Source organism: Panicum virgatum, chromosome 9N (genome assembly GCF_016808335.1).
Source record: "Panicum virgatum strain AP13 chromosome 9N, P.virgatum_v5, whole genome shotgun sequence".
In the NCBI taxonomy this organism is placed as follows: Eukaryota; Viridiplantae; Streptophyta; class Magnoliopsida; order Poales; family Poaceae; genus Panicum; species Panicum virgatum.
The window spans coordinates 46634719-46651917 of record NC_053153.1 but is presented as its reverse complement, the minus strand read 5'-3'; the positions used below and the strand labels follow the sequence as shown (position 1 = coordinate 46651917).

At 48.2% G+C, this 17199-nt stretch overlaps 1 protein-coding gene and 1 long non-coding RNA gene across 4 annotated transcripts; one reads left to right on the top strand and one right to left on the bottom strand.

Moving 5' to 3' along the window:
• Positions 1–1723: 1723 nt before the first annotated feature.
• LOC120693078 lies at positions 1724–14688 on the bottom strand. 3 transcript variants are annotated; one of them, XM_039976482.1, is made up of 10 exons: positions 14444–14688; positions 11350–13200; positions 11143–11261; positions 10248–11043; positions 3058–3378; positions 2837–2932; positions 2486–2651; positions 2309–2396; positions 2140–2233; positions 1724–2057 (listed from the first exon to the last, which is right to left on the bottom strand). In XM_039976482.1, exons 2-4 carry the CDS (start codon positions 13190–13192, stop codon positions 10582–10584), a joined length of 2424 nt encoding a protein of 807 aa, XP_039832416.1. In that variant the 5' UTR covers positions 13193–13200; positions 14444–14688; the 3' UTR covers positions 1724–2057; positions 2140–2233; positions 2309–2396; positions 2486–2651; positions 2837–2932; positions 3058–3378; positions 10248–10581. The 3 variants fall into 3 exon arrangements, with proteins under 3 accessions (XP_039832416.1, XP_039832415.1, XP_039832417.1); XM_039976481.1 differs by having other exon boundaries at positions 2486–2636; XM_039976483.1 differs by lacking the exon at positions 2486–2651.
• On the top strand, positions 14586–16509 carry LOC120693081. The gene is made up of 2 exons (XR_005682858.1): positions 14586–14723; positions 15898–16509. It is a non-coding gene; the product is annotated as an uncharacterized LOC120693081 (long non-coding RNA).
• Positions 16510–17199: the final 690 nt, after the last annotated feature.

Below are 17199 nucleotides of genomic sequence, written 5' to 3'. Positions count from 1 at the left end.
CTGAGTGTAATATTTGTCAATATATATAAGAGCAAGCACTTAGCCATGCATAGAATGGGAATGCACTTTAAAACATCGATCCTGTTCCATGTTTCATGGTCACTATAACATGCAAGTGAGGTATTGTTTAATTTATATGTGTGCATCTAGCAAGCCATATATCCTCCCAAAAGATGATTTGGGTCCCACTGTTCAATCTAAGGCAAAACTGAAAAAATTAAATCGCCCAGTTTCCACTACACTCCAGCAACAGTTTCATCTCTTGTTTTCTTCCTATGAAGTTTTTGCCACTGAATCATCGTTTGTAAGCTTGAAATTGATTCAGTTAATAGAAATTTATTTTGTACATCAAGGTCTCAAAATTCCCAATTCACTTTTGTTCATTTGGTCTGCATAATATTTTCCATTTAACGAGTTTGTACTTATGATCACCACTTTGCTAGAAATATATCTGTCATAATCTAACATTTTTAAGAATTTTCTAGAGATCTAAAAAGAAAACGGTATAAATGGATAGATTAGTCAACACTGACTTCATGAGAACCACTGATGCCATTTTTGTTACTTTCTTTTCTTTCTGTGTTTATAGTGAAACACTTAGGCGGATCTCATATGTTGCTTTCTTCTATAAAGTGGGCATGGTTGCCATTAGCAACGTCCTAATGGTAATTCTTTTCCTCACTTATTGGATTTTATGATATAGTTTTAAAAACTATATGGCACCTAAATTACCTTTTTCTTTTTCAGCATTAAGTAAAGTCGGTATTTGGCTATGACAAGAATCAGTTCTCAGAAATTCTAATGGTGGTAGGTGTTGGTTCGATCTTTTCTCAGGTGTTCCTTCAAGCTTTTATTTTTTACCAAATTAAGTGGAATAAATATTTACGTGGCATATTGTCTAGTTAATTAACTGGACTTTGTGGTAATGTTTTCAAACTGCAGATTTTGGTCCTCCCCTTTCGTAGCCACATAATTGGTGGAAAAGGTGTCTTATGTATTTCAATACTCGCCTCCATTGCTTATGTAAGTAGCAAGAGGATTTTTACTCTGCTTTTACTAATATATTTGATATATACTAATTTAATATCTTTCTCTACTGTTTTCTGCCTAAATAATTCTAGGCCTTGCTTTATGGTGTTGCACGTGCTTCATGGGTATGTATGCAATCAAATAAATTTACCTTAAGTCCTCAACATATTTGCTAGTCTAAGGAAAAGTACTGCATATTGTTGGGCTTACTACTAGGTACAGTTACAGAAGTTTGTTTCATTTCCATTGAATTTATCCTGCAGGTTCCATATTTTTTGTTAGAATAGTTTTTATTTGTTGAAATTGTTCTGTCTGATAATAATAAGGCTCGTGGCCTTTTTTTTCTTATAGTTCTTACGTAATACCAGTAGGAACCAAAATCCCATCTTTGAAGTAAGCTGTTGTATGATCATGCTCAAGGCCCACGTCCTACTTTGTGCAGGTTGGGAATGAGTGAGGTCCTACTTTGGGGTAAGAAATATTTAAGCTATAATCTTTGTATAGTTTATTGTAGGAGAACTGTCATATGATTCATAGTTTCTCGAACACAATAATCAAATTATAGTCCTATCAAGATTTTCTGTTTGTTATATGTTCAGGAAGCTTTTGATGTCGTGAAACTAAAGGGTTCTGCACTGATGAGAGCATTTAAGTAGTGCAAAATGTGGTTTCATGGATACGAGGCCCCTTTCTATTATCATCAAGATCAGACAAGCACTAGATTTCATATAGTCACTCCTTGGCAGACATACGGCAAAGCAAACCACTAAATTAGGATTATGACAACAAAAGCCACATGGAAGAGAGCACTGGAGAGTAAGAGAGTATGAACTATTAAAACATATCAAACCGAACCTCCCTCTGTTTTGTCAAACACTCTCAAATATGTGCTAGTACCAAAGCCAATTACCAAAGCCATTGCGTATACGCAAATACTCTTCTTTTAGCGAGATCGGTTGCGGCCAAGTGTTGAGTTGAGTCACTTCCAGAGATTATCCATTTCTTCAGGGATGGTATAGTGGCCCAACCTGCATCATAAGAACTCAATTAATGGATCTCGGCAGAGGGGAAAGTTTGGAATTCTCAGGTGTAGTGTTTGGGGAATTGTACCCATTGTAGGGCTTCAAATGAAGATATGCGAATCCTGAGGACCTCAGAACCTCAGCTGATCTCTCGCCATTCCTGTAGGTGACAACCTCATCCGCTGCAAGAACACAAAATTTAGAACATGTTAACCAGTAATATGTACTGAATTTTTGGGTATCAACATCATTGTTACCTATTCCATGACAAAGCAGGATGGGCAAAGAGGCAGTAATTGAATTCTTGTTACAATGTGTGAGCTCTCCATCTAGCTCCTCAGGGTCCTAAAAGAAATAACAAGAACATTAGGATTCAGGAATAGCTGAAATACAGTAGCTAACGCCTGACAAAGATTATCTCTCCAATGCTAAACCTCGAGCAAGGGAGTCAGCCACTCAAACTGATGACTGCATTGAGGGTGATTGGATAGGGAATGCCGCTTGTGAATTTGCCATGAGCATAGCATGCTACGGAGTGGAGGGCAATGGTGGCGCCCATGCTGAAACCACAGATCCCAAGCTTCACTGCACTCACGTGTTCTGAACATTAATGGAATGAAAAATAGAGAGCAATTGTTTCATCCAACTATGTAAACCTGTACACATACTGATAAATATGTTTACTACTTATGGGCTCATGGTCTAGCAATCAGAAAAACAATATTATGAGGCCTAGCAATTTCTTCTTCTTCAATGATTAGATGATATGAGCCTGGGATTAGTACCATCAGATGGCTCGGATGACAGCAGATTTGCAATGTGTGCAGCGAAGCATCCAGTCCCTCAATGTCATCTCTGCCATCTATTGATGTGTCCTCTCCCTGTTTCATTCCCGAAAATAGTGATCGGACATTTTTCAGGCTTCAGAATTCAGAGAAACAGCAATACTACCATGTTTCAGAGTATTTAGAGCAGTTCTTTGATAAGTTCCATGAAAGAAACTCACATGAAGTGCAAGGGAATCCACCAAAAGCAGCGACAGGATGGGTTGCTGCTGTGGAACATATTCACTTGATCTACATGAACATAAACTTCAAGGTAAACAAACTTTGTTGCAGTGAGAACAGCTGCCATGCCCTACTGCTGAGCAAAATAAGCTACACTATTCTCATTTTTGGGACACCATTGCAAATGCTGATACTGTTGCATGATGGCTCAGGAATAAGACAAGGTGTATGTGTATCCATATCTATTGATGCTTGCTTCAAGTACACAGCATGGATGCTTAAAATTTGGCAGAGAAAGAGAATCCAGGAGCTGGGACCAGCTGAAAAAAAAATGCAGAATCATTAAAAGAAGGAAAAGGAAACCAATCACTTCACTGTATCAGGACAAGCATTGCAGCAGCAAGTGGTAAAGATATTCCATTCCAGGTCATCTCAATTTTTGTACATTGCACCACAATACATAAGCTTCACGTGTTGTCTGAAAGTACCAGCAACACAATAGATGTGCATAGTGGAGAAAAGAACATCTGGAACTAAAGGTTGACACACAAAACACTAAGAGGAATAATTCAGTACTGAACCAAAATTTTTAAGACCAAGTTGATGAGGTTGCCTTCATTTCTTAGATTATGTGGAGAGCTTAAACAATAACAAAATAATAAAAGCGTTACATGCACGGAGCCCAGACGCTCATGTTTGCTTTTCCTTGTGATATCAGAAAATTAAAAGTGGGTAAAGAAAATCTGAAGCTGAGCTGGACAAATATACAAACTTGGAAACGACTCTTAAAAATGCGTCGTACAAAACCAAAAGGCTTACTATCAGCTGATTTTTCTCCAAAGCTCCCATTAGAAATTCTGATAGTGGGGACACGACAAAGATATTGCAATTCAGTCCTTTGTCATAAACTGGAACTGTAAATTCGGATTCTTGCCTAATACAAAATTTTAATCATGCAGTATTAGTGTACTATTAGCCTACTTTATATGTTATCATCTCACATCATTAAGTATTTGACATTCCTATCCGTTCTCAATGAAAAGTGAAAGCATTATCAGTGTCCATAGCATGGTTTTTAAAGCGGTAAGGCGAGGCGAGGCGACAGGCCACCGCTCAGCCGCCTAGGCACTTAAGGCGCGAGGCGAGGCGACGCCTTACAAACTTCCTGTTGGAGTATATTGAGCCCATGTGTATAGAGGCCCATCTAGAGGCCCATGTGTAGGTTATATATATACCCACCCTTCTAGGGTTGGATGAATACAACAATTATTCTCTCCATCATGGTATCAATAGCCTAGGGTTTCTCTCTCTCCTCTCTCTTCTCCCCTACCACCCCTGCCGCAGCAGCCGCCGCCGGCGCCATGGCCGGCCGCCGGCGCCATGGCCGGCCGCCGGCCGCCGGCGCCGCCCCCCTCCTCCTCCTCCTTCCCTCCTCTTCCCTCCTCCTCCTCCTCCCCTGTGCCGGGCGCTGCCTCTGCGTGGGCTGCCGCCGCGGCTTGGCCCCGCCCCGCCGCCTCTCTGCAGCCCGCCGCCGCCCCTGCTCCGGCTGGCACGGTGGGCGCGGGGCCCCTGCAGCCTGCCGTCGCCACCAGGGCCTGACCCGAGGGGCCCCGATCCGCCGCCGCCCTCCCTGGATCGGGCGCAGGCGCGGCGGGATCCACGGGATCCGCCCTCCCTGGGCCGCGCGCGGGCACTGCCGGAACTGGACCCGCCGACGCCGCCCCAGCGGTGGCCCTTGCCGCCGTTCTTAGGCAGGACGCAGCCCTGGACGCCGCTCTCCCGGCTCCTGGCGCGGGCCCAGGCGCAGGAGCTGCCCCTGGCGCCCCCCTGCAGCTGGCCCTGCCTCTGCAGCAGGACCTGGCTATGGCCTCTGCAGGACCTACTTCAGCCCTCCCTACTCCAGGCACGGGCCCAGGCGCGGGACCCCCCGACGGTCCCCTGCAGCCGGCCACCACAGCCCACAACACCGCCGTCGCCGAGATCGATCCGGCCGTCTTGCGGGCCGCGGCGCAGCTGCTGCAGGCCGCGGGCGCCGATCCGGCCGCCCTGCAGGCCGCGGCACAGCTGCTGCAGGATCCCGTAGCCGCCGCCGCGGCCCACCACGCCGCTGTCGCCGTGGGCAAGCAGCCCGCCGCCGACGCCGCGCCTGATGCCACGTGGACCGGGCTCGGGATGTCGCCTGCGGATGCGCCGCTCTCCGCCGCCGCCCTCGCCGCGACCCTCCTCGCCGCCAAGTCGGAGGCTTCGGCGGCCCAGGAGCGGGTCCGCGTGGCTACCCTCGCCTGGGAGCGCGAGCGCGCCGCGGCCGACGCCTCCGCTCTCTGGGTCGCCGAGGAGGAGCGTTTCCTCCGCGCCTCCTCCGGCCAGCTGCCCGTCGACCCCGAGCCAGGCGCCTCTTCTTCCCGCCGTGCCCCGCCCGCTGGATCTGGAGCCCGGTACGACCCGACCGACCCCATGGTCGCCCAGCTCCACCTCCAGGCCGCCGGGGTCCAGAACATCAGGGCCCTGGTCTCCGTCCTCCTCGACCCTACGTCCTCCTCCTACGGCCGCTGGCGGGACCAGGTTCTGCTCGCCCTCCACCGCTACGCCCTCGACGACCACGTCCTCGTCGACTTGCCGATCGAGGCGCGGGACGTGGCGTGGCTGCGCCTCGACAGCATCGCCATATCCTGGATCTTCGGGACCATCTCCCTGGATCTTCAGGACCTCGTCAGGGTCCACGGCGGCACCGCGCGGTAGGCCTGGGTGGCGCTCGAGGGCCAGTTCCTCGGCAATGCTGAGTACCGCGCCCTCCAGCTCGACGCCACCTTCCGCACCTTCGAGCAGGGAGACCTCTCTGTCGGTGAGTACTGCCGGCGGATGAAGAGCATGGCCGATGCTCTTCACAACCTCGGGGATCCAGTGTCCGATCGGGTCTTGGTGCTCAATGTCCTGCGGGGCCTGAGCAGCACCTACGACCACCTGAAGGGCTGGATCACTCGTCAGAGGCCCTTCCCCACCTTCCTCAGGTCCGGGACGATCTCACCCTCGAGGAGATCACCAGGGGTCTCGCGCCCGAATCGTCCTCTCCCACCCCCTCTGCGCTCGTTGCTACTCCACCGACCTCCTCCGCTGCTCCTGCCACCTCCCTGCTCGGTGCTGCTCCCGCCAGGCAGACCGGAGGAGGGGGGGCGTGGACGTCGCCGGCGAGGGGGAGGTGGTGGCACTGGTGGCCCTGCTTCTGGGAGCACCAGTACCGGTGGGGGCCGTCGAGGCGCGCCGACACCATCTCCGGCTCCCGCTCCTGCCCCTGCCGCTGGAGGTACGCCCTGGCCATCCTTCAGCAACCCATGGTCAGGGCGCATCTCGATGTGGCCGTTCCAGGGTCCGGGAGGGGGGCCCCGTCCTCAGCTACAGCCGGCAGCCATGTTCACTGGCGCTGCTCCACTCTTCGCGCCGTCCTGGACCCCGCCCGCACAACCCAGCCAGCAGCCGACCTGTCCTGGGGGGTGGGACCAGGCCGCTCTGGCACAGTCCTTCAGCACCATGGGACTGACGCCGCCGACCAGCACCGAGTGGATCGCCGACTCGGGTGCCTCGTTCCACACCACTCCCGATGCTGGTATCCTCTCTTTTGTCCGACCCCCACACCCCTCTTGTCCTTCTTCTATCATGGTTGGTGATGGGTCTTGCATTCCTGTCACCGCCGTGGGTTCTACTCCTCGTCTTCCTAATGTTCTTGTTGCTCCTCAAATGGTTCACAACCTTCTTTCTATTCGCCAGTTTACTGCTGACAACTCCTGTTCTATCGAATTTGACTCATCTGGTCTTACTGTGAAGGATTCGGCTTCCCGGCGTCCGCTCTTCCGATGTGACAGCCCGGGGCCCCTTTACACTCTTCGGCTTTCTGCTTCCGCTGCCTCGCCTTCGGCTTCTTCGTCTTCTGCTTTTGCCGTGACACCTTCTTCCACCACCTGGCACCGCCAGCTTGGTCACCCCGGCCGCGACGTTTTGGCTCAGCTCCGCCGTAGTACCGATGTTCCATGTACTAGGGCTTCTGCTGAGCACCTCTATCATGCGTGCCAGTTAGGTCGTCATGTTAGACTTCCTTTTTCTTTTTCTTCTTCGCATGCTGCGCATGCTTTTGATCTCATTCACTGTGACCTGTGGACATCTCCTGTACTCAGCATGTCTGGCTATAGATATTATCTGGTCATTGTTGATGATTTTTCTCATTACTCTTGGACTTTCCCTTTGCGTGCCAAGTCTGAGACCTTCCCCACTCTCCTCCACTTCTTTGCCTGGGTGTCCACTCAGTTCGGCCTCACCGTTAAGGCCGTTCAGTGTGACAACAGGCGGGAGTTCGATAACTCCACCTCCCGGTCTTTCTTCCTGTCTCGGGGGTATTCAGCTGCGTATGTCTTGTCCGTATACCTCTCCTCAGAACGGCAAGGCTGAGCGGATGATTCGCACGACGAACGACGTTGTGCGCACCTTTCTGATCCAGGCTCCCCCCCCCGCGCTTCTGGGCTGAGAGCATCCACACCGCCACCTACCTGCTTAACCGCCTTCCGTCCACTACTTCTCCTACTCCCACTCCACACCACGCTCTTTTCGATACCCCTCCTCGCTACGTCCACCTTCGGGTCTTCGGGTGTGCGTGTTACCCTAACACCTCCGCCACCGCTTCTCACAAGCTGGCGCCCCGCTCGACTCGTTGTGTGTTCCTCGGGTACTCCCCTGACCACAAGGGGTACCGATGCTTTGACCTCACCTCTCGCCGCGTTCTGATCTCCCGACACGTCGTCTTCGACGAGTCGGATTTCCCCTACTCCACCTCCTCCACACCTTACCTGTTGGCGACTCTGTTTCTGACTGACCCGGTGGTTCAGCCACCGTTACCTGTCTGTCCTTTTCCTGCAGGATTTCTCGGCGCACCGGCACCACTTCCGGTGATCCCTGCTGCGCCGAGCGCGGCCCCGGTGCCCGCGGTCGCGCCACGCGCGGCACCCGGACCTCCGGTCGTGCCACGCGTGGACCCGGTGTCTCCCACTGCGCCACGCGCGGCCCCAATGCCTTCCCCTACACCTGAGCGGTACGCTCAGCCGGTGCAGGTGTACCGGCGTCGTTCGGCGTCGACACCGGCGCCGTCTCCTGCTCCGGAGGCTCCTGCGATGCCGACACTGGAGCCGTCACCGCTGCCGCCTCCTCCGGCTCCCTCTCGAGCCGAGCCGGAGGTGTACCACCCGCTAGTCATCTATCGGGATCCTGGCATATCCATTCCATGGTGACTCGGCGGATGGCGTCCCAGGCCGCGACTCTCTCCGCCACTGAGGGAAAGCCGCGGGTCTCTCCGGTACCCTCCTCTGTCCGCGACGCTTTGGCGGATCCTCACTGGCGTCGCGCGATGGAAGAGGAGTACGCGGCTCTTCTTGCCAACCAGACGTGGGACCTCGTGCCGTGTCCGTCTGGTTGCAATGTGGTGACTGGCAAGTGGATCTGGACGCATAAGCATCGGGCTGATGGCACACTGGAGCGATACAAGGCTCGCTGGGTTCTCCGGGGTTTCACTCAGCGGCCTGGTGTGGACTATGATGAGACTTTCAGCCCGGTTGTGAAGCCCGCTACGGTGCGCACGGTCCTCTCACTTGCGCTCTCGCGCTCTTGACCAGTGCACCAGCTGGACGTGAAGAATGCGTTTCTTCACGACACCTTGTCAGAGACTGTCTACTGCTCTCAGCCAGCGGGATTTGTGGACTCGAGTCATCCAGATATGGTCTGCCGGCTCAACAAGTCTCTCTATGGTCTGAAGCAGGCTCCTCGGGCTTGGTACTCTCGGTTCGCCATGTTCTTGCTGACATTGGGGTTCACCGAGGCCAAGTCTGACACGTCTCTCTTCATCTACCGCTGTGGGGATGAGACTACCTATCTGCTACTATACGTCGACGACATTGTGCTCACAGCCTCCAGTTAGCAGTTACTTCAGAGTGTCATCTCCTCTCTACAGCAGGAGTTCGCTATGAAGGATCTCGGTTAGCTCCACCACTTCTTGGGCGTCACTGTTGAGCCTCGCCCGTCTGGTCTTCTCCTTCACCAGCGGCAGTACGCCCTCGATATCCTGGAGCGGGCTGGGATGACTGATTGCAAGCCCTGCTCCGCTCCTGTCGACACTCAGGCGAAGCTGTCTGCTGATCTGGGTGATTCGGTGGCTGATCCTACTGCCTACCGGAGTCTGGCTGGCGCTTTACAGTATCTCACCTTCACCAGGCCGGACCTCACCTATGCTGTTCAGCAGGTCTGTCTCCATATGCATGATCCCAGGGAGTCACACCTTGCAGCGCTGAAGCGTCTCCTCCTGTACGTCCGTGGCACTGTGGACCTCGGCCTGGTGCTTCACCGCTCGTCCTCTGCTGAGCTGGTGGTCTACACCGACGCTGACTGGGCTGGCTGCCCGGACACTCGTCGCTCCACTTCAGGCTACGCCGTCTTCCTGGGCGGCAACCTGGTCTCCTGGTCGTCCAAGCGGCAGCCGGTTGTCTCCCGCTCCAGTGCCGAGGCGGAGTACCGGGCTGTCGCTAACGGAGTGGCGGAGGCGTCCTTGCTACGACAGCTCTTGGCGGAGCTCCACAGCCCGCTGGCCAAGAGCACGCTCGTCTACTGCGACAACGTCAGCGCCGTGTATCTCTCCACCAACCCCGTCCAGCATCAGCAGACGAAGCACGTGGAGATCGACCTACACTTCGTGCGCGACAGAGTCGCCATCGGCGATGTTCGGGTACTCCATGTCCCGACTACCTCCCAGTTTGCTGACATCTTCACCAAGAGGCTGCCCTCGTCGACCTTCTCAGAGTTTCGATCCAGCCTCAACGTAGCCGGTGGCTAGTTGTGGCTGCGGGGGGTATTAGCCCTTTGTATTCTACTTGTACTCTCATCTTGTCCAGTCTTGAACACCGCTGCGTCATTTGTTCAGACTGCGGGGGGTGTTAGCTTTCTTGTTGTCCAGTCTTGAACACCGCTGCGCCGGTAGTTCAGACTGCGGGGGGGGGGGGGTGTTGGAGTATATTGAGCCCATGTGTATAGAGGCTCATCTAGAGGCCCATGTGTAGGTTATATATATACCCACCCTTCTAGGGTTGGATGAATACAACAATTATTCTCTCCATCACTTCCTAGCCTAGACTTTAGGACCAGTGTGCAGGCATATACATACCTTGCTGATGTCATTTGTTGTGCCCATATTCCATCCAGTTTTTTGCCTTCTTCTCCAAACAACAGCCTACACACAATAAGGAACAGATCAACAAAGCACTCAGCAAAATCACAACAAATGGTCACATATGTCCACAAATTATAGCTGAAAAATAATTAGCCATAAGCCAACAACTAGCAACCAAGTGCACAAATAACAAACTGAACAATACTACAGTACATGAGTACAATACTGCATCAATCCACAAACTCAATAGTCTTTAGTCTAACAAATCAACTAGTGCTGGACAGGTTCACAAAAGTAGCAAAAGCACAAATCTGAGATCTTTTAAATCTCAGTATCCATCATCAAATTCATCAACGATGCTAGCAGCACCATTGTGTTGCCCTTCATCACTGGAACCAGCTCGAGCATCCTCACAATCGCTCACATCAGCATCATCATGTGGATCTGCTTCCTCTTCATCATCATCAAGGGCTTGAGCTGATGTTGAATTTCTTGCACGCCTTGGTAAATTTCGGCCTTGAAGTGCGTGTGATGCACCAACAGCTTCATCCACTTCCTGCCATGTAAGGTCTAGGTCACAATCACACCCACGACCACCTTGAGTCGGCACATGCAAGGAGTCAGCCCACTCATTGTCCCAATCAAAATTCTCAAGCACCAAAGGATCAAAGCTTTTCCCTTTTTTCTGTCGCCTCATTTGGAACCTACTTTTCATCTTCCGGTTGTAGGAAACAAACACAATATCATTCAATCTCTTATGCAGCAGCCGGTTCCTTTTATTTGTGTGGATCTATAAAATTGAAAAACAGCAAACAAATACAAATGAATAACTTGCATATATCAGCAGGTTTTGTTTTCCTATGATTATCTTACTGAAAATGGAACTTACAAACTCAAAAGTACTCCAATTCCGCTCACAGCCCGATGATGATGCACAAAGGCTAACAATATGCCTAGCAAATCTTTGTAACTCAATGGCACGCCCACCATATGAGCACCACCAGTCGACTAGAATAGCAAGGAATAATTAAGAGTTGAGAACAAAAATTATTTTCTGAAATCAAGAGAAACATGGACAAGTAAACATAGAACTTACTAGGGTTCATTGACTCAATGTTTTGTATAGCAATTTTATTTGAAAAGCCAGGTCCCCTGAGCTTTTCATAGTCATTGGCTTGAGCATCAATCTTTTTTCTAGTTTCCTCATTCTCCACCATTCTTCCTAGGACATCAAGGAAGGAACCCTTTAGATCTCCAACAGCAGCATCATCATTCGCTGCTACCAGGGCAAGGAATTTCCCTGGATTTAAAAAAAGTGCAGCACCATATAATGGATGGTTCATTTGGTTCTCCCAACGACGGTCAATGATGTCCATTATCTTCCTAAGTAAAGATCTCTTGCTTTGGACAGCAAAGCTTAGCTTGATCTTCTCCTTTGCATGCTTCATTAGTGCTGCAACTTCTGGCATTGCAGGTTTTTCATCACCATCAACCACCCTAAGAACAATCAAGAGTGGTCCTGAAGCTCTAAGGCAGTCCTCAACTGAATTCCAAAACTCTGTAGACAGCACAATGTCATGCACATGCTGACCAGCCCTAGTTTTTGCCAATTTGTTCCCAATCCATGCCTCACTAACAAATAAAGACTTCAAAGGATCCTTTTGTTTATGCAAACTCTTCAAAGTAAGGAAAGATGTGGCAAACTGAGTGGCTGCTGGTCTCACAAGATCACCTTTAGTCTTCTCCCTCATAGTGCTAAGAATTCTTGCATGCCTATATATGAAAGTTGTGACACGCCTTGCACGTGCAATAGGTTTCTTGAATGCTTGCAATTTTCCTATGTCTTCCAACATCAAGTCCAAGCAATGTGCAGCACATGGAGTCCAATACATTGTAGGAATCTTTTCCATTAGAAGCCTACCTGCTGCCTTGTAGTTCGCTCCATTATCGGTGACAACTTGAACGACCTTGTCTTGTCCAATTTTCTGAATCCTCTCCTCCAACAAACCAGCAAGAATATTAGCATCATGCACCTCATCTGATGCATCAACAGACTCTAGAAAATAAGTACCCTCTGGGCTGTTCACAAGGAAATTGATTAGGTGTCTTCCCCTCCTATCGGTCCATCCATCAGACATTAAAGTACATCCATAATGATTCCAGGCCTTCTCATGGTCCCCCCTTGTGGTACTTGTCAACTTCACAGCCTCCTTAAGCAATGGCTCACCAAGCTTGTAGGGTGTAGGAGGTATGTAACCCGAACCATACTGTATGCTGGCCTCAACTGCAATCTGAAATTGCTTTGCTGCTGCTGTGTTAAATGATATGCCACATTCATAAAACCATAAGACCCATTGCATATCAACATAATCATTTTCCTCCTTGGGCTTTAGGCTGGCCCCTATTGTGGGCTGATAGCTATCTGAGTACCTTTCTTCAACCACCTCTTCAGGCGTCTTTCGAAGCATCTCAACAAATGACTTGTTCGCTGCCTTTGGTGCTGCCTTTGTGAATTGATATGTTGAACGCCTTTGTTTAGCTGCTGTCCCTGAACTTGGATGATGGATAGCTGAGGCTTCAGCCTCCACATCTGCCACCTCCACCACTTTTGTTGGTTCATCTTCTTCGTCTTGAAACAATGATCTCTTTCTCTTGTTCTGCACCAAGTATTCTCTCATTTCCTTTCTCAATGTAGTAGTTAGATTCTTACTCTGACACAATTTGGCATCACCATAGCCACCTGCAATATGTTGCTTCAGCCTTTTGATCCCTCCCTTCTGTGGGATGCCACAAAGAATGCATGTCACCTCATTTCGGTTTGAAAGGTTTGCCCAATAACCATATTTCCAGCCTGGGTCATCTGACTTTGCCTTCCTAGCTTTATCAGTAGTGGGATCATATTCACCATTGACAGAAGCTGGACTCTCAGTTGCAGCCATTCCTTGTCGACAGTTCATCAAAAAACAAAGAGCAATGCATATTAAAAGGGAGCAGCACAAAGCACAAGCACATGGAATAGAAAGCAGGATCATTGTGCTAGCAGATTTGCATATAAAACAAGCCGTGACCCAATTTGGCACACTTTGACACACAATTAACAAGTCGTGACCCACAAAACAGAGCAATTGACTCACTTTGGCACACTAGCAGGCAAATAAACAAAGCACTAGTAGCGCACCTAAAGGGGCAAGAGAGGCACTAGATTCAAGAGGGGTACTCGGCCTGCCAGAGGGGTTTGGTACGCCTACGGGGTACATTTGCTTTGGGTGAGGGTGCACTCACCTAGCGGCTGAAACCTTAGCGGTCTACTACTAGTTACAGTCTTTGTAAAGGTCTCGTAGTGAATCCCTACCACTCACCAAAGGAAGTGTTTAAGAGCCTTGCAAACTCGAGCATCAACGGAGACATGACTTGTGGGTAAAGTGTGCAACCTCTGCAGAGTGAAAACTAATATATCAGTTGTGCTCATGGTCATAAGCGGCTCGGACCCTCACATGTCTACTTAAATGAAATTATTGCTTTGATTCAGTTATTTAATGTTCCAAGTTATTTGAATATTCGGTAATCAACTTCATTTTCATAAATGTGGGATGATTTCGTACATGCTAGTAAATAGATTGTTAATGCTCAGCTGCTATTTAAAATACTTACCGCTTTATGCAGCCAGCCTTATTCCATGTTTAAGTCTTTCATGTCATTTATTTCTAATATACTTGCTAATTACCAACCATAAGTGTACTCACACTTGTTAAATCAATATTTCTTAGAACAAAACTAGTTTGAGGACTTCCCTAAGGACATTCATGATTTCTAGGCGTATGTTCCCCAGTCAGCTACCTGTGGAGTTTAAATAATCTGCTACTAGAATAAATGCAAACCGAAATGCGTATTTATTTATTCTTATTTATAAAATTTGTTTTGATTTGTAATAAATATATGTGGTACTTATGACGTTGCTATGATTATTTACTTATATCGTCATATGCGTGTAATTTTGATCCTAGCGTACCTATGATTTATTTTTTTAAAATCGAACATGACATTTATTGTTCGATTTATTCTTCCAAAATTGGGCCTGACAGTCCGGCGATGTGTTCCTCCATTCCAAGCTACGCCACGAAGCCACACCAGGAGTTGCGCGCGCACGCTCGTGATCAGCATGCCGTACAGCTCATCCCACGGGACTAACCTGCTGTGGCGACCTTGCCATCCGCTCAATCGACATCACCAGCCTAGCGGCGATGCGGTCCTGGAGGGGGCGGGGGTGGCGCGGACCAGCATCCCCGGCGGCGGCGAGGCCCTCCAGGGGACAGGGGGCACTGGGTGGAGCTCGCGAAAGCGGCGGCCGAAGGCGTGGGAGGGGGCCACCCCTCGGTGCCACGGACGGCAGGTGAGGGCGGCAGGGACGAGCGTCGTGAGGAAGGGGAGGTGGAGGAAGATCTCGAGCAGGAGGTCCTCGCCAAGAGAGAGGTATGGATATTTTCCGACCGACCGACCGAGAGGGTCGTATATTAATTCGGATATTATTTTAGAATATTCGGATGTTTTTTCGATATTGGATAGGAATTCGGATATTTTATTTGGATATCGGATTGGGATATAATATGGGCAATATTTGTCGGATATCGGATATCCGGTCAGATAATTCGGATAGATGATTCGGATATCAAATTCGGGTAATTTTATAATATATATTACTAAAATACTAATTTAATATCTAAAAATTTATAACTAATTCATTTCAAATAAAAAAATATAAATTTTTCTAAAAATATAATCTACCTAGTTCCACTACTCTGGTTTTACAATGTAAAATATATCCATTAATATAAATTGAATTTGTCTCTAAAAGTTTATAACTAATTCATTTGAAATCAAAAAAACATCAAATTAGCACAAAAATTTTTCTAAAAATATAATCTACCTATTGCCACTCTATAGAAGTTGAATCTTATTTATTTTTAGTCTAGTTTAAGAAGTAAAGTCAAACTTTAGCAATGATTTGACGTTCAATTTTAATAAAAACTCAATATCGTATAATAATTCAAACTCTAGTAATAAATTGATATCTCCTACATATATTATGCATGTAATAAATTAGAATGTCAATGTCGTGTAGTTGAGTGCCTAAAATGGTATGTCATCTATTGTTATAATCACGCATGATTTTAATTCAAATCTAGCCTCCAAAATAGATGAATCGATTTGAGTGCAAGTTAGAATGTCATGTAGTTGAATCTCTCTTATCTATATAATCGTTGAAAAAGTTATTTATTAATTTGCTTCGTTAAGTATAATTTAATTAGAATTTGGAATCTTATGATGTTCGAGTGTTACAACATGTGCGATATGAATAAAGGTTGTCTTTACTCGATATCCGAATAAACATCCGTGCCCGACATGATCCACATCCGGTTCACTCCATATTCGATACACATATATTCGTATTCGTAACCGAAGCAATTCGAATCCGTATTTGTATCCGAGACTATCCGTGTTCGAATTCGAATCTGATAGAAAATGTGAAAATAAATACAATATCGACAATATCCATTCGTATCTTATCCGTTTACATCCCTACTCGATAGCATTGGTGATTTTGCCAACGGTGACTCGATTGGATCACTACGTCGTGACATTGCAGTGAGCAAGAAACCGGCACTCAGCGGCGAATCCTAACAACTGTGAGTGCTGAGTGCCCGGCGGCGGCGCAGCCCTGCAGGGGGCAGGGGACGGGTGACACGAGAAAGAAGAGGAGGTTGGGGTTGAAGGCTAGGAAAAATAGAAACAAATGGGTAAGTTGTGTAATAAGTGGCATGGTGGGTAATTAACTCCCAACTCCACGAGAAGGTGTGAAACTGATGTTTTTGGAGCACTCATCAAGGCACTCCAGGAAAAACATGGATCTAACCCTTTAGCTCCATGTTTTTTTCTAGATCTGGAGTTCCTGGAGCTAGATGTGTTGGCAGCATGTTTTGTGGAGTTCGTGGAGCCGACCTGAAATTTGTGGAGCAGAGCTCTACCAGACACGCCCAAAGTTGGAATATTTTTGGTTAAACTGGAACATTTTTCTTATGAAAGTAGAATGTTTTTTTAATGTTTCCCAGTCACGCCCTTGGATGTTGATCATGTGGCCCAGATTACAAGTTTGCACGGTTGCACGAAGAGGTTGGTTTGCACCTGATATGTTGCCGTTTTTATTCTATTCAAAGATGTTCATGTATAACTATATAAAAGTCAATTGTCCACTTGTTTCTATCTGTTTAAGTTTTTGGATTGAATTGTGAGATATCTCGAGTTCGAATTATGAAAGGACAATTAATTTAAATAATAAAGCATGTTTCTAATTTTCACGTTTGCCTACATTGTCTCAACTGTTATATGTGATCCAAATTCTGTACAAGAAAAAGACCAAATTCCGACGGAGCGGAGCGGAGGCCCGTCGCCGGGAGGCTTGGGCTGGTCAAAGTGCTATATGCCTCACCAAAGATCAGATGTTTCATGAAACGACTCGGGTTTCCAAAAGGAGAACCCGAATCCCTGTATCGTCATGATAGTCCCTGGATTAGTAGCTATCACATACAAAACTCATTTCAGTTATATATCATAGACATACAACATTGAAAATCATTACATGGATTTATTTATTACATAACCCAGAGGGTTGTGGTACGAAAATTAGAATACAAGCCCCTTGGGCTAAAAGAAAGCAAACAGAAATCGAAAGCGGTAGCTATTCTTCTGGGCATCCTTCGTCTTGATGTCTCCTCTCCACAGGCAGCACTTGAGCGTAGCACGAACCGTCCTTAGCTTCATCCTTCGTCTTCTTGGTTGATCCTCCGTTCTGATCCTGCATCTACCAGGCTATCCCCAATGACGGGATAGGTTCACGTCACCATCTGTATGCAAGCTTTAAGTGGATGCAAAAAGGTATAAAAGTAGCCAA

Bases quoted from the DNA above. Each gene is read 5' to 3' on its own strand.
- LOC120693078 (XM_039976482.1), bottom strand. From the start codon at position 13,192: ATGGCTGCAACTGAGAGTCCAGCTTCTGTCAATGGTGAATATGATCCC. The intron at 11,262-11,349 runs GTAAGTTCTATG...TTGCTATTCTAG, and splicing joins CATTGAGTCAATGAACCCTA to TCGACTGGTGGTGCTCATAT. The intron at 11,044-11,142 runs GTAAGTTCCATT...TCAATTTTATAG, and splicing joins ATTGGAGTACTTTTGAGTTT to ATCCACACAAATAAAAGGAA.